The 16,701-nt window shown below is 43.8% G+C and overlaps 1 protein-coding gene across 4 annotated transcripts in view; it reads right to left on the reverse strand.

The window, feature by feature from the left end:
* Positions 1–881: 881 nt before the first annotated feature.
* LOC133949832 (RNA-binding protein with multiple splicing-like) overlaps positions 882–16,701 on the reverse strand; it is a 34,103-nt gene continuing 18,283 nt past the window's right edge. The window contains exons 5-9 of one of the 4 annotated variants that reach the window (XR_009920194.1): positions 14,805–14,955; positions 13,388–13,515; positions 10,957–11,020; positions 4,104–4,225; positions 3,526–3,542 (exon numbers count right to left, since the gene is read on the reverse strand). Coding sequence is in view for 1 of the 4 variants with exons in the window: in XM_062383855.1 (XP_062239839.1) it covers positions 10,958–11,020; positions 13,388–13,515; positions 14,805–14,955 (342 nt within the window). In the remaining 3 variants the exon portion in view is untranslated. Of the gene's footprint in view, positions 3,543–4,102; positions 4,226–10,950; positions 11,021–13,387; positions 13,516–14,804; positions 14,956–16,701 lie in introns of those variants that run through there. The other 3 variants (XR_009920196.1, XR_009920195.1, XM_062383855.1) reach the window with 3 other exon arrangements.

A 16,701-nucleotide genomic window follows, 5' to 3' on the forward strand; every position in this document is an offset into this window, starting at 1 on the left:
CCACCGCACACCAACATCTCCGTCCCCCACTCTGCCGTGCTCCGACACCCTGTGTGAAAACCCTCAGGCGTGGACGAGTGAGTGTCATGTGAGAGGCTGGTGTGTTCCACCTGGTGTGACCGAGCAGGACAGGAAGACGGCGGCGGAGAGAGAGGAAAGTAAATTGGCTGTGGCCTGTGTCTCAGGAGTGGCCGGCCCCTGGGTGAGGTGGGCTATTCTTATGGAGGGCAGTGAGAGGTCTGCGGCTCCCCTGCCACACAAACCACTTTATAAGAAGCCACATCATGTTGTCACGGCCTCCTGGGAGCGTGGGGGAGGTGTTATCCAATGACAAGTGTGAGAGAGGAATTAAGCCTCACTGCAGGTGGATGTCTACGTGACTTAACTCACCTTAAATATGGAGGAGCTATCCTGACCAAAGCTTACGATTATCTCATCAATTAACGAATTATATTTATGAAACTAAACATTGACTTTTCTCCCCACTGTTTAATTTAGTCAGCCTAAATCAAAACAGTAGCCAAACACAAAGCTAGCTACCAACCTGAAGCTGTATTTCCCCTGAAAACATCATGCTCGATATTGTTTTAGATTTAATTTAAATTACAGCATTATCTTTGGGCAACATTACGTCTTTAATCCTAATTGAGAGACAAAGAGAATTTCTTCTGAATTTTAAATCAGGAAATCGCGTCAGTAAAGCTGCATTCTCTATTTTTTATTCCTATTTGGAATATTTATTTTGATGTAATAACTTCATTATCTCCCCTTCTTACTGTGTTTTGTCAGCTTTGAAACGCACCCCTCTGTACATTTTAAACGATGGATAATCACAATTAAATTCACAGAGAGAACAAAAGTGTGTAATCACGACAACGAGGAATGACGTCAATTTTTAATGGCGGACGGCCTGAAATGTCTTCATTTAACAATTTTATAAAAACTTCTCATTTTGATCACCTTTTTTTTGGGGGGGGGGGGGGGTTTCAAACAAACACACCTCTGCAATTCACTGAAATACAGTTTCTCCTTACAGCGGCTGGAGTACATAAATATCAACAGTACTGTATGCATTTAAGGAAAAGTAAAAAGAACACACACACACACACACATGCCGTGAACATGCACAGAAAACACACAGGTATGCACACGGTATACTGAAACGGGGGAAGGAGTAGGTTTCATCTACGAAAGGAGGGATCATCGTGTTCATTTCCAGGAACTTCTGTACCGTACTGCTGACAAAACACAACTAGATCCATTCGTTCAAAGAGCAGGTTTTTCCTCTGGATTTCACAGTGAAGATAAAACAGTATTCATATATCACATACAGTTTGTTCCAATCAGTCAGATACAAACACAAAAATGAAGCTCTAGAAAAAAAAAATGAACCCCTACGGTAAAAGGAATATACAATTAAACTTACAATAATACTTACAATGAATTATATGATGGGCATCTTCTATGAAATTCAAAAACTTGACACCCATTTAAAAACACACACGCACACACACACACCTTATAAATACTTAGAAATTTGGTGCCACACTCGGCGTCAAAAATGTCCGTAAAAGCAAAATCTGCTTAGAATCAGTCGATATGATGTGCGTGCATATTATCATTATTATTAATTACAAACACTGACTATATGATTTGACCGGTCCAACATGATTGTACACATCTGGGCTAAAACGTCACCGGGAAAAGGTTTGTTTCAGTTTTTTTTTGATTGTCACATCACCGCGAAATGTGACCTCGCCTCGCCGGGAAAGTTAAAGTCTCACAGGTTTTGTTTTTGTGCAAAATTGTGACACGAACGAGAATTTTGGCGTCAAAATGTCACAGGAACATTATCTCTCGACATGTCGTACAGTAAAGACATTATTGCAGGCCCAGAATACACAAGATTACAAAAGATGTGTTGTTTTTTTGCTCTCTGCGCCACAATCACCGGTATGTAAATTCAGAATTTACAAAAGCCGGTTGAGTCACATTGGCTCCCTAAAAATAGACAAAAGAGACAAGTTGCCTAAAGTGAATATCGTCTCCGTTTCAGACCGGCTCTTTGGAGTGACACCAAAAGAGACATTAAGCAAAAATAACGTCACACTTCATAAGAAATCAGATTGAGGACTACAAAGCAGTCAAAAAGCGGAACATCTCCACTCGCCTAGAAAGCTCTCCAGTGTAAAAAAAAAAATGCCTTTGGTCTTTTATGTCTCCATACTGTGCTGCTGTCCTGCTGCTAGACAATGAAGAGACAGCTTCCTAATTATAGCAGGACTCAGTTTGCCATGTTTTGCAGTCTCTAAGGAGGGGGGGGGAGGGGGGTCACTCTTCCTTCACCACCGATGGCTTATTCCTGTCAATGCCTTTTTTTGTTTTTACACGTCTGATTACGTCAAACTGCAAAATGATGAGCTGGATCAGGCGTCGACCGCTCGGTTGAACCACAGCACATCGGACTAATACGTTTTTTCCTTCATCGGGTGAAAGGCGCCGCCACGAAGACACACACACGGGCAAACCTACCACACAGTATTTAGAGTAGACAAAAGCAAACCGACAGGGCTGCTTTGGTATAGCAGGGTGACACGCCATTTTTTTAATAATGGCACTAAAGAGAGAGGGCCCAAAACAAAACAGAAAACAGGAAAAGTTCCTCACACACTTCAACACAACATAAAACCAATCAAACATTTCAAACATCGTCTGGATTACAAAAATACCTTTTTTGTATTTCTTTAAAATATCTAAAAATGTACAGCATTGTTTTTTTTTCTTCGTTTTTTTGCAAAGTCATGCTTCAACATGTATTTAATAATCGTAATAACATTAATATGAATGATATACACAGGAGTAATAATTATAGTAATATAATAACATTATCGAGCAGTGCTTGAGCCCGCACGTCCACACGTCTGGCCCTGCAAAGTCATAATAAAAGTGTATTTTTTGGACGGGCTTGTCTTTACACTTCTATTACGTACAGAACACAAAGCAAGAGAGCGGCTAATGTTGGGCTACTTCCACAATAATACGCTTAAGTTTCAAAACGGCTAACCACAATCTGCAGGTCTTTAGACTGTGGGCAGGAAAATGGAGAAAACCCACGCAGACACGGGGAGAACATGCAAACTCCACACAGAAAGGGCCCCGGCAGACCTGGGATCAGACCAGGAACCTTTCTGCTGTGGGGTGGGTTAACCGCTGCACCACCATGCCACCTCAAAGGATCACGTGCAGCTTGGACGTAAGGCGTAAGCGTAGCAACAGCGGTGTGTTTTTGAAACTTAAACGTACCAGTGTGGATTGTAGCCTCAGACAGTCACTGCAGTCGAGTGGTTAACAAAGGGGGCGGGCCCGGTACCTTTTCACAGAGTGGTCAGTGGAGGTGTGGCCAAAGCACTGCCAGTAAATCTAGAGTATGTAACAGTATAAAAAAAAAGAGTTGGAGGGACTTTGGGGACGGTGGTGGGGGTCTCGATGTGTGATGGAGGCTGGGGTCTAGAATGTCCTGAGGCCCAGGAGGCTGCTGCTGCCTGAGAGAGAGAGAGAGAGAGAGAGAGAGAGAGAGAGAGAGAGAGAGAGAGAGAGAGAGAGAGAGAGAGAGAGAGAGAGAGAGAGAGAGAGAGAGAGAGAGACAGACAGAAAAGGGGTGAGGTTGTCATGGTCACCTTGTGCACTAATGAAAACACAGGGGATCATGTGGAACTGGTGCAAGACTTACTCACACGCCTATTAAACCCACACACAACGGTAAATATTGTATTGCAGACGCACCAGCACTAACACAAAATGTTCCTTGTGTTCCCCTCCATTTCTCACACTTGTCTGTGTGATGCCAAGACCACACACACACACACAAACACACTTTAATCCCACAAATAACACTGCGAGGCTGGGTGTGTTTTCAAAACATTTTCTGTGGAGCAAAAAGCTCGAGAGATGAAAGTTGACACGCTGTCAATATGGCTCGGTGGGGTAATGTTCATAACAGCAGATGATTGGCAGTTCCTGCGATCACGAGCGGTCACAGGCGCCACATTCAGGATGCAGCTCAACACCAGGTGTGATCAAATGAACTTAGCACTCCAACTCACCGACGGTACGCTGCTCTGCTATGCTGGAGTCCGGTCGGTCCTCCTTACTTTTCTAATGGACATGAGAAGCAGTCAGCAACGCCCGTCACAGCCGGCCACGGCCACCATCACACATCAGGAACCTGGGGACACAGAGGGGAGAGAGTTTCACTCACGGGATGGAGCTGCACTGGAGGGTGGAGGGTTTTTGTTGAGGCTGGTTTCTACAGATGTTCAGATTCATCAGGTAAATCTGAGGCCAGACTGTGTGTAAAGAGTATGTGCAGTGGCGATCAGGGGAGTCAGTCTTAGGTTTCAATCGTGATGTTTCAATCTGTCTTTTATAGCATCAAATCAATAATTAAAAACCAAACTAAACATACAAATGAACACTTGAGAAACATCAGTGTGATAAGAACGACCGAAAGTGACAGAACCCGTCTTTGAGACTTTGATTTCGTGTCATCACTCGTTTCTTTCTATACAGTCTATGATCCACTGTATATTCATGATGGAGATTGTGATTATTCCGTTGGGATAAAGACCAGAAGTGCAGTGGCAGCTACTTCAAGCTCAGCGTCTCAAAGCTGCACCGGGACCAGACAGGATGTCATGGATCACATTTCAAACCGGGGGACTCGCAGGAGACGAATTAAAACAAGGGTGTTTTAAAATCAAAGCAGCATGAACGCTGAATATATCGGTGTCTCTCCATTCAAGTTATTTCAGGATACAAGGACCAGACTCCTCTTTAAATGAATGTTGAGAGAGCAATAACAGAAATATCTTCTCTTAAAAATGTGTTTTGGGAATTCTTGCCCTTATCGATAGGACAGAATCTAATTGGCCGGGTAGGAATTGAACATGAAGCAGCTAAAGATCTTTTAACTGTCTTTATATTTACAATTCTATGTCTTCAGTAATGTGCACATTTAAGTAATTCCTTGTTTAATGTTCGCTCTATAGCTTTGAGCCACACACTATTGAATATTTCAGAAAGTTGTCTCTTGTTAGAGCACATCAATAAAAATAATTGGTCATGTTTACTGTCAAAGAAAAATGAGTGGGGCCGATCGGATTTCAACTGGGACCAGTGCCCCCCTGACCCCACCGCTGGATTGCCCCCTGCTTCTTCCAAACTCCTGAAACCCTCCATCCTACACTTCCCATCATGCAACCTCCCTCATTAGAGGCTGTCTGTCTATTTAACGCCTACACTTTTCCAGCTTAACACCACCAGTCTGGGCAGCGGCCTTTCAGTGATAATATGTAGACAACAAGCCCACGCACCGATTATTTCCAGTAACTGACGTCTCTGAGGCAATTCTCATAGACTCCAGATCCGCACACGAGAGAACACACAGCTGCTTTCTCACAGAACTCTGTGTAACTTGTAAACTCCATCAGATGTGTAAAAAGTGGAGGAATGTGCTTTTTCACAATTTCGCCAAATCTTTCAACCTCAGAGTCCAGCTGTGACGAACAGGAAATCAATTTCTGCCCAACAACCATATCTCCCATGATGCCTCCCACCAGCACCAGCACCACCGAAGAGAAAGGTTACCCCCTCTGACCCCCCCCCCCGCCCCGCACCAGCCCCCCAGATGTATCACCAAAAATAGACATCTCTCCTAGACCGTGGTAACTCGGGTTCAGGGGGAAAGAAACTCTTTGGAACAATAAACAATTAGTAAACCAAACATGACCTTAAGAGGGAAAAAAGAGAGAGACGGATGAAGGAAGCAGAGAGACGAGCTGGGAACTGTTCCCCCGTCCAGGGAGCAGTGTGTGTTTTGTGTTGTTTTTTTTTGAAGGGGCACGGCTGGCCAGGCTAATGCCCTGTTGCGCGTTCAATCAAGGGTGAGGGAATCGATGCGTCGTCCTGCCGCTCGGCTAAGCTGATGCGACACATACTTGTAGACCGCGTTATTTGTACTGGCTGAGAGACGCCAAGGTTAAAGATTGGGTTGATCATTGAACACGTCTGTGTGGATTAGGAAGAGGTTTAGTGATCCGCTGGCTTAATGTGTTACATCCAATAACTCAGTCCCCGGCACATGATGTGGGATAGGTAAACAACAAGTGTTTGAGAATGTGAGCGGAGGCTCGGGTTTCTCGAGAACGTGTGCACTGGTTTGGATTGTTTCAGCTCGGCTTCCTTCAGCGAATGTTCCTGCCCGTGTTATCGGTGATCATTGATCTCGTGCTGCAGATGAAGGAGAGAGAAAGAAGACTGGTTTCGAATTGAAACACGACATTTGAAAGTGTATTGCTCGAACTCTCCGTCATTCACCGTTAATCTAACATTGATAACTTGAAAAAAAATTTGTAATACATTTTCCTCTTTGCATTGCTGGTGTTATTCTTGCTGCTAACACTGAATCTGAATTGATTCTTTTCAAAATAAGAGCCAGACAGAGATGATTATATTATAGTTTAACTATCACAATGAATCACAATCACATCTCGGTCACAATTCTTTTATAATCCCATTTCTAAGGAATCCTTGAATCCCAAAATCGATACAACGATTACTATAGCAGCCTAGTGTAGGTTTTGAACAGAAGAATGAGTCACATCATACTGGACTCTGCCACACCGACTTCACAGTGTGTAGTGTTAGTGGGTTGTCACATACACAACCAGACGCACTTTTCAATCAAAATCAAGAACACGAGGAGCTCAGATCACGACACACATAAAAGGAGTGTGAACACAATCACATCTGGATATCTTTCATCAGTAATGGATCTAAACAGAAGTTTACTGTAATTCATATAACTTAAGTTTACATTTTAATAATAATATTTAGTGAATACAGTAACGCAGTACCAGTACAAACACGAATCAAATCAATCTGCGCTAAAAACCTGCGTTAACCTGCAATGATAATGTAAAGTTGACAAATAAGACCTATTTTTACTTCCTCTAACAGTCATGAGGCCTGAATGTAAACCATTAACCGTGTGATGTTAATCTGTAGCCAACGTTCACCAATGGTTGGTGAAAGTGTAAAGCAGAGTCGATTTATAGTGGAGGAGCAAAACCTCAGAATGGAGAGTTCTACCTGTGCAGCACGGCCATGAAAAAGAGACCCCGTCTGAAGCCGCTTTAATCCGGAGACAAGCCCTTAGGCCCTGGCTGTGGTTCTCACATACCAGTGATGGCTGCTGGTGCTGGGTGGTGATGAACGCAGCTGCTGACATGTATCTAGCTCCCGAGACCCTGTGTGGGGACGAGGCCACGGTGTAGCTAAGCTGTACAGTTCTATGTGTGTGTGTGTGTGTTTTGTATCAGTGGGGGGTGAGGGGATAAAGTCCCACTTCCTTATTAGATGGGGCCCCAGCTGGCCCTCAGCTCTCCAGTGGGAGTTAGTCCAACATTGCATAGGAACCATTGGTTTTGTCGGGCTATTGGCCAAAACTGTCCTCGGGGCAGGCAGCCACATTACCCAAACACACACCAACACACTGAACTCTCTCAGACCAACACACAGGCATGCATGATAGGGGCACGCACACTACACTCCCCAACCATGCCTTGTCAGATGGAAAATCCGGATTACCTTGCCCTCCAGTTCACTAGGCATTATATGTCCACTATTAGGTTGTCTTTGGACCCAGCTCTGTGCCAGAGCATGAATGTCAAATATAATTCAGCTTCACAAACATTCAGATGAGTGACTGGGCTTAAGCCCCCGGTGGTATTACAATAACAAAAGCAGTTACAGTACAGTACGTTGCAAAGAAGCCGACTCAGAGAGTAGCGATCTCTTTAAAGTCGAGGCTCTGCTGTAAATAAAGTCGGCAACAAGCCACTTCCTGTGACGGACAGGATGTCAGGTGATTAGGAGGACTCATTACAAGCCATGACTAAAGACTCCTGGTGAGTAGTACACGTTCAGCTGTTGTGTGTCTCTGTCACACACACACACACACACTTAAGTCTCCCGTGGATACACTTCCGAATTCGAGCCACATACTCGGGCCATGAGTGGTCCCCGTCCTTCAGATGCCCAGACGATCGCTGACCGACCACAGGCCTCTCAGGGCTGCGGAGCGGTTTGAAATCCCAAAGCGAAGGTTTACTGTCACTGGCGGCCTTCGGCATGAGAAACAATTTACAAATGCTGATTCTTATTTTTTCTAGGAGTGCACATGACCCGCCGATAAGCACACAGATTTTAACAACAGTGGTGCAACACAGGCAGCATCTCCCTGCAACCTCAGTTCAAGTTTATTCTTGTCGTCCTGCTGCTCACAAGAGCTTCGGGTTCGCGGATTGTGTTGCACAAATAAGTCACAGCAGTCCCATCAAGACAGGAGCTGTGTGTCTAACATGACTGCATCAATTTAACATGGAGGATGAGCTGAATAACACAAGGTCTGTATATATGATAAAGGGACTAACTCAAAACTGACAGTTTTCAGATCTGCCTGACAGATAAGGAGCTGGGGTCCTGATTTTGATACTGATATATATAAATAAACACAACATGTGTGTTGTGTTGAAAACTGGAGCAGAAACTTTCTTAAAGAGCCAGTTCCTGAAGGCCACGCCTCCTCTTTGTTAGCACCTTCAACGACAAACATGCGTTTCCAGAGAAACTTTTCAAGAGTAATGGAACGGGGCAGATTCTGGATACACACGGAACTGCTGAATTACTCAAGTGTAATTTGTAAATGCTGTGAGCACCTCCATTGTACAGAGAGAGAACTGTCAGAATCAAATGAGCTGAAATCCTAAAGAAAACCTGTTCACTTTAACGTGTGGGCAGTTGAGAGTGCTTTACTACGAGAGGCACATCATATAAACTAGATAATCTCAGTGTGCTGCATGTGTGTGTATGCCTCTCGTGCAGCGGCCTGTAATCATCACAGGATTCTGACTGGTGCTGTCTCGACTTCTCTTCACCCTGCACCGTGAGCCGGATGTGTGGATGTTGTTGTTTCATACAGGGGCTAATATCCACTGGGGCAGCCTGACCGACCAAATGACTTCCTTCTGGTTTGATAGAGTAGTAATTATTTCCTCCAAGCCCCTCCCTCCTCCACTCCCTTCCTCTTTGGCCCCCCTGACGGAGATGAAATCCCCAAAACATCAAATTACTCCAACAGCTCTTTGTTTAGTTTTTTTTTTTTATCTCTTTCAGTGTGTTTGGATGTCTGGACGAAAGCTCTGACGCAGGGTGAGAGGGAGACGGCAGAGGACTCGCATCAATCAACAACCTGATGGATGTTAGCCTCCATAGCTACTCCCACCTCCCCAGCCGCCTCCCCACCCCGCTCCCTAAGGGGTCGGGGAGAACATGTTCCTTCCTGTCCCGAGACGTTGAAGGGAGGGTGCTGGTGACAGTGTGACTGGCGCCGAGTCGACACAGATACACAAAGCAGCAGGGGGATTTGTCGTGCTTTGTGTTTTTTTCTTTTTTCTTTCCTGCGAGCACAACGGAAAGCAGAGAGGAACACATTCAGGAGTGGTTATGGCCGACTAATGAACTTATCAAAGCGTTTATTAGAAACCGGCTGCTTCGAGTACCCTCTGCACTCTCCGCTGAAATTATTTAATCTGTAATTCGTTTTGTAACGGAAGCCCAGAGCTAATCAATTTTTAATAAAGATTCATAAAAGGTAGCCCTTCCGGCAGTACCAAGGTACCTCAGCGGTTCATAGTGCATATGAACCGCAACATTGACGACCTTTCGGAGCATTTCACGTCCACCGCCTCGTTCTGTGCCGTCTCCTTTACAATTCTCCACTGTGCACTTCGTCACAATGCACAAATGCTCAAAAACACTTTCTAAATTAAAAAATGTATTTCATCCTGCCCGGGTTTGACAAAATGACAAACACGCCATAATATCCGCCGTATGGTACCCAACACTATTATAGGACAATATTCAGTGTTTATTATAGCAATGTTACAACGTGGGCGTGATAAAAAAATGAAATAAAACTCTTCCTCACATACAATAACAATAAACATCAGGCGGCAGATCTGTGGAGCCGATAACTTTGACTGATCCTGCACCAAAACAACTCAACTTAATCTCGTTTCGGGAGCGATAAGAACGTCTTGGAAAATTAAAATCAATTACAATCACTGGTGGAACTCAGATCATTAAAACTCCTTAACGGCTGTTTTGACTGTTGAGTGTGGCAGAAGCTGCTCGTACCGACAAACCCACCTAATTATCGCTCTCAGCGCTCGAGTGAATCCACCGAGTGACTTTCGCCACTGGTTATAATAACTTTACCTATCAGAGCAGCTCATTTGAGCACTTTAGACATATTTGCTGACTTCTACTCCGGCTGCTTTGCTGAAACACCGACGCCGGAGCTCGTTGCACATTCCGTTTGACTCGCCGCCTTTGATGCCTGAGATCAAGCGTCACTTCAATGGGAGCAGTGGAGCCTCTGCACCCTGTGACCCGAGCGGAAGAAAATAATGGAGTCCCCCCTTTATATTGTACCTTTCATCTCGTATGATGCCGTGCGAGGAGGCCGCGGTTTAATTGACCGACTGGATTTAACACGTCCACATTTACTCCGCGTAACAGGCTAATTTGTTTTGTGTTAGCGAGTAGTATGTGCTCAGCGGCAGAAACGTGACTAATTAGTTGGTTAGTGAGATGGAGTTTTTTTTTTCACGTGAGGTTTGAGGGTAAAAAGGAGGGGCCACGTGCACGGAGTAAAACCCTGTGATATTCCCGACATATGTTTAGGAATATCTCTGCGCCTGTTTAAACAAAGTGTCATAACATTTACCGGAGTTATTTTATGGCATGGCTCGATGTACACGTCTTTGTCATAGCAGGGTCAGGGCAGAGTGTGTATATGGGAGTGTGTGTGTGTGTGTTGTTACTCACACATACTTCAGCAGAACTGCCTGGACTTCCATCCCTGAGGAGTTCCATCTGCAGGTGGGAGCCAGCGAATCTAAACAAACAGTCACACTCACATTAACAGATGATATGACTACACACAATTTATATCTATACAAACTTTAATGTTCCAGTAAATATTACATTTACTGGCACCTTTTAAACACTGAAATCTCAGGGACAAGTGTTGCACAATAATGGTTTCACATTTAATAAAAACAGAAAAACTATTTCCCTTAGTTGTTGAGAGTTTCAAAATTTATGAAAGTCTGATTCGGTAAATACGAAGTTACAAAGAGGAACCATAAAGATGGATGATGCACCTCCCCCTCCTAAGTGAAAAAGTCGCACTCTTCTTCTAACTTATACTTTTAATTTCACGTGTATAAAACAGTAAGCTGTAAATATCTCTAACAAACAAGTCGCTGTCTCATAAAGATGAATTGACTCATGTATTCCACATTGTGAAATCACCCTGAATTCAAAATGAAGTTCACATGTCACACAACAGAAGGACTTATTGTGTTTCTACTCTGCAAACAGATGCTAACAGTTAGAAGCGATCCCACATCCACTGTGCCCTCACTGGAGAGGACGCCAGCATCTCAATGAACCAGAGAGCAGAGCTCATGTTAACATAAATTAGATTTGATCAGTTACTCGTGTGTGTGTGTGTGTCTGTGTGTGCGTCTGTGTGTGCGCTTCACCTGCTTACATCCACATTTAATACCTCACACCAGCATCTACCCTGGGTCAGAAAAGGATGCGAGACGCTAACACACTATTAAAAAATCACAAGTCTGGATTTTCTTTGTGTGCCCTCACATGTGGAAAAATACCAGCTAGGCAGATTCAACTCATTTCCAATTCTGACATCATCTGAGCTTCAGCTTCAGTGTCTTTGCTAGGGGGCCTTTATACTTAAACAACCTTGGTATCTGTGCTAAAAAGTATGCAGAAATACATTCTATATATAGAGATAAAAAAAGACAACACACAACGGATACTGAACATTTCAAGCTTAAAATACTTCAAAGAACTGACAGATCAATGTAAGATTGAAACCCAATCAACAACCCCCCCCCCCCCCCCCCCCCCAAAAAAAAAGAGTCAGAAATAGTATATCTAATAGTGAGATCTAATCGGGGTCTGCCGGTAGCAAACAGGCTTCATGAGAAGAATTTCAAGAGATCAATAAGGAATTCTACAGTGAACTCGCAGTGGAGCTGTGCAGCTTAGAAGACCTTGATAAACTGGATCATGGTTGGTGGAGAAAAAAAAAAAGAGGGTTTTAATTAATGAAGTAGGTGATGATCAAATGATGATGCAAACCTTTTATAAGAGCTGCAGCTTCCAGTAATGTGTGTGTGTGTGTGTGTGTCCGGAGTGAGAGAGAGTGATTTAAATAAAGTGATATATGAGCTGTTATCGATTCACAAAGAGTATAAGCTGTGGTTGTAGATGTTCAACTTTGACACAATCTTGATTTTATAGAAAAATATGCCCATCCCAATCAGGTGCTTTCAAGTTGTTTTTTTGAATACCCAGAAATTGTAATATTGATGACTTATTTGTAGTTTTCACAATTTCAAGGCAGAAACAGAAGTACCACTTGAAAGCTACTTCGGTTTGGGGAAGTTATATTTCTTATATCAGAGTCAGCAGATTCGTTATTGGTTGCAATAAAGATAAACGGGTGATTCCAACTTATATTGTTTTAAAAATTATCTATTTGGAAGTTCAGAAAATCTTATGATTTATACAATGATGTCCTACTTGGAGGTCTAACGGGCCGAGGGTTTTGTGAATGGTGAGATTAGTTTGATTCCTGGAAGTTAATGGGATCAGGTATCAGCTCCGCTCAAGAGAGAGCACCATCATTACAAGCTAAAACGCACTACAGCCTGCAAATTAAATATTTATAGTAAAAAGGTCAGAGATTTCACCATCAGTACGCAAATTCAATTATGTCCGATTCCTAATTCATTTCCTGCTTCCGTTGAGCACATGAACATGACTGACCAGATCCTAGTGTGAAGCTATAATGCAACCGTTAACCCTGTGCTCTTTGGAGTTTGTTAAAAAAGGTCCATTCAACATATTTGTGTGTAGAGACAAATAAAAACCAAATAAATGTGTTTACCCGGCTCCCAAAAAAATAGATCCCCCTAGAAACCAATTCATTTCCCTGGGCTTTAAAACAGTACAAGGTAACTGTCTGGATATTTGATTTAACCTTGCAGCCGTCAGTCCCTTGCAAATCTGAAAAATAACAGTGGCTGGGTGGTGCGTGCCCTGGGGATGGAACAGACAGATGATTTCAGGGCGGCAGCTGTTTACCCCGTGGGCCCAGATGGAGGTGAAGGGGCGGGGGTGGTGGTGGTGGTGTAGTGAGCGAGGGAGGGGTGGGTCTGCAGGTTACCTGAGCGTGGAGCGAGGAGGGGTAGGTGAAAGCGGGTGGGAGGGCCTGCGACAGCTCCGCCGGGTACAGTGGGTATGACGCCCACACGTCCTGGCTGCTGGGATATAGAGCAGGCACTGTGAGCTCATCTGTGGAAAGAAGAAGAGGAGGAGTGGAGTGAGGAGAGTGGCCCGTGGATGAGTGGGGGGCTCGGGTGGAGGAGGGGGTGGTCGTGGAGGTGATCTACAGCTGAGTACTAATTATCTCAAGTCGCTTCCTCTCAGTTCATTTCTTTAATTCAACAGGGGTTGAAAATTACACATTGTTTTCTGATCAGCCTCAAAGCCTTAAACTGGTAGCATCAGTGTCAGTAGCAACATCTTGTCTAATTATACATCTTGTGTTATTATTTTCGTATCTGAGACGAGTCAATTGTAAGGAGTCAGTCGGAGTTTGCATTTTTCGACTAACGCACAGAACTGACAGCGGTTTGAGTAGCTAGTTAGCTACGGGTTATCATCTGACTGATTTCAGGGGGAAATGAGAGGAAACCATCTCAGATGTGATGCTTTACTCAGTGTCCAGTGTAAAGTGACAGTGAAAAAAGAGCGTAGTGAATGAGTGAAGAGATAGATGACAGTGCAGAGTGGTACAGAATGTGTGAACACTTAAAAAACGGTTAAATCAGCAACTCACTGGAGAAACATAATTTTTTTTCATAAAATTTAAGGAGCATTTTCTCTCTATTTTCTGTCTCCTGGTAAAATGTATCAGATACATGATCAGAAACATGCCTGATTTAAAACATCTATTATCGGGAAATGACAGCAATTTCACTCCTGGTGATTACGTCATGGTTTCATTAATCGTTTCCTTCCATTTTCCACTGGGGCCTCGAGTACACACCCTCTCTCTGGCAAAAAGAAAAAAAAAGATCCAAGATAAGAGCAGTTTGGTAATTCAGGAAGAATGTACAGCCACAGCTGGCCTATGTTCAACTATCAATCGCTGGTTCTCACAGAATCCTCTCGGAAAAATATTTACCTAAACGGGGGAAAGCGAACAGGGCTGCATTCCGTACACGCCTCGTACTGAAAGGCCTTGAAACTGTGAACATGTACTGTTGATCTAACACTTGAATCATTTAAGGGAGGGAGCTCTAAACATGTTGTGCACAGGATGACAGTGTTTCAGTTTCGAGCAAACACACATTTAAAAGATAACAAAGAATCTACTTCTCAGTGATTAGAAGCCAAGTCCATCTCCATTTCCACGGATACAGCCGAAGCACAGACACTCCTCTAATAATGTACGCCAAAAAAAAAAAACTAAAAGGAAACAGCTGCCCACTCAGCTCAAACAAGTGACGCTAATGTCCAAAGGAAGCAGCAGCACAGACGAAGAAAAAGTTAGACAAGCTCGGGGACATAGAACTCACATGGGTCTCTGCTGATGAACTGTGGCCCCGGGCTCTGCTGGGAAGGGAGGGGGTTGGGGGTGCCAACCAGCTTGTTCTTGGCCATCTTGGTGTTGGCCTTGGCGAACTCCAGCCGCAGGGTCTGGGGGATTTCCGGATCAAACCTGACCCCCTGAGATCAAATGGAAAGATGCATCAGCGATTGTACAAAGCTTTTCTACGAGGACAAAATGAAACTGTTTACGTTGGGCTGATTCTTCAAAAAACTACAACAAAGGCCGCAATGGTACATGGATAGATATTGTACTTTTTAAAAATTTAACTTAGCATCCTGACTTTACAATAGTAATGACACTCTCTAGATTTAGTGTAGAAAATGGTTCTGAATAGCCTACTTTAAAAGCCATGGAGAAAAACCTGTGAAGTACTCCTGCTATCAGATAATAATCCAAGTGGTTGCTCTACACAAAACAATAAAGCGTGTATAAAGAATGTAATGGCTTTGCTTTGTAAAGTTCTCTTAGATTTCCTTGACCTTCACCTGTAAATATAAAGGATGTTTGCTCATTTCTTAAACTGTGGGTATTTAAAACACATTATTCTAAGTATTTTAGCATTCATCAGTAGGTTTAAGTGACTCATCTCTTGCAAACATATTTGTTCATGTTGCTGACAAATTTGAGGAATGCACACAAGTTGCTTGTGGAGTTCTTAGAGGTCCTTTGTTTTCCTGGAAGTTAACGCCTTTTGTTTAACCAGACTAGGATTAGTCAAATTAGTCAATGATATAACACATCATGTCAGAGATGCTTTGCTTAAGCAGCCGCGCTTGAAACGACCAAACGATTTTGTTCACCGCTGAAGTGGTGACGCTATAAATAATAGAAAGCAATTGACAGATTTGCTGTCGTATGCTTTGAAGTAATGATGAAGCAGACTCATTTAGAACACTAAGGGAGTTTGTTATCGTGCACATCTTCCGCTTTTGCATCCTCAGCCTTGTTGTGTGTTATTTAAATGTCCAACGGGACCTTGCTGGTATCTGCGATTGTCACTTTGTATACTTTTCGTCTCAACGACTCTACTGCCAATATCTTGGCGCTTGCTTAGACCTTGAAGCTCGCTGTGAACAACTCACTGCGGATTACAGCGTTATACTGGTTCAGCGTAGGAGATGACGGGTGACACGCACAACTGAAAAAATAACGACCTGATGACACAAACCTGGCCGGGGCATGATGTCACCTACACCGCGAGCCACAAGGCCCCCGCTGTGCTCGCTGCTGCTATTTGTAACGTAATACCATGACATCAAATGACAGTCATTGCTTCCACTGAGCCAATGATTCTGGTGAATTCTTCAGATGCCAACGCTAAAAGCTTTCTGACATAGCACTGCTCACGACAAGCCAAGTAAAGCTTAGATTGTCTCTCAGATCGACATCAAACAACTCCACATGTGCCCTCGTCCAAATCATTTTTTTCTTCTCAATTACTTTGGCCTGAGGCAAAAATAAGGAATGTGACACAAACAAAGGTCTTCTTCATCCCCCAAACACAACGCTGCTATCCGTTTTGGTTTGCTTGGAACCAAAAACGGCAGGAGGACTTTCCGCCGGCGACTATACACACCCTTTAATTAACCCCCGTTTGATTGTCTGCGGTGAGAAGAGAAAAAAACACGAAGGTCACATCGATGGAGGAGCAGAGCAGTCAGGAGTAAAAGTTCTCTGCAGCAGAAGAGTGAGAAGCTGCAGGGTTGGCTTTCTCGGCTCGTCCCTGCAGGCTCGGGCAAAGCTGAGCTGAAACAAGCGAGGGATGACTCCTCTCATGAAGGGGAGGGAATTAACTAGGATTGCCTTGGCTCAGCGCTCTCGTAGCTTCTGCCAGTTGAGGCTGCGTCGGTATAATAAGGTTC

The sequence above is a fragment of the Platichthys flesus genome, chromosome 24 (genome assembly GCF_949316205.1).
Source record: "Platichthys flesus chromosome 24, fPlaFle2.1, whole genome shotgun sequence".
NCBI classification, from domain to species: Eukaryota; Metazoa; Chordata; class Actinopteri; order Pleuronectiformes; family Pleuronectidae; genus Platichthys; species Platichthys flesus.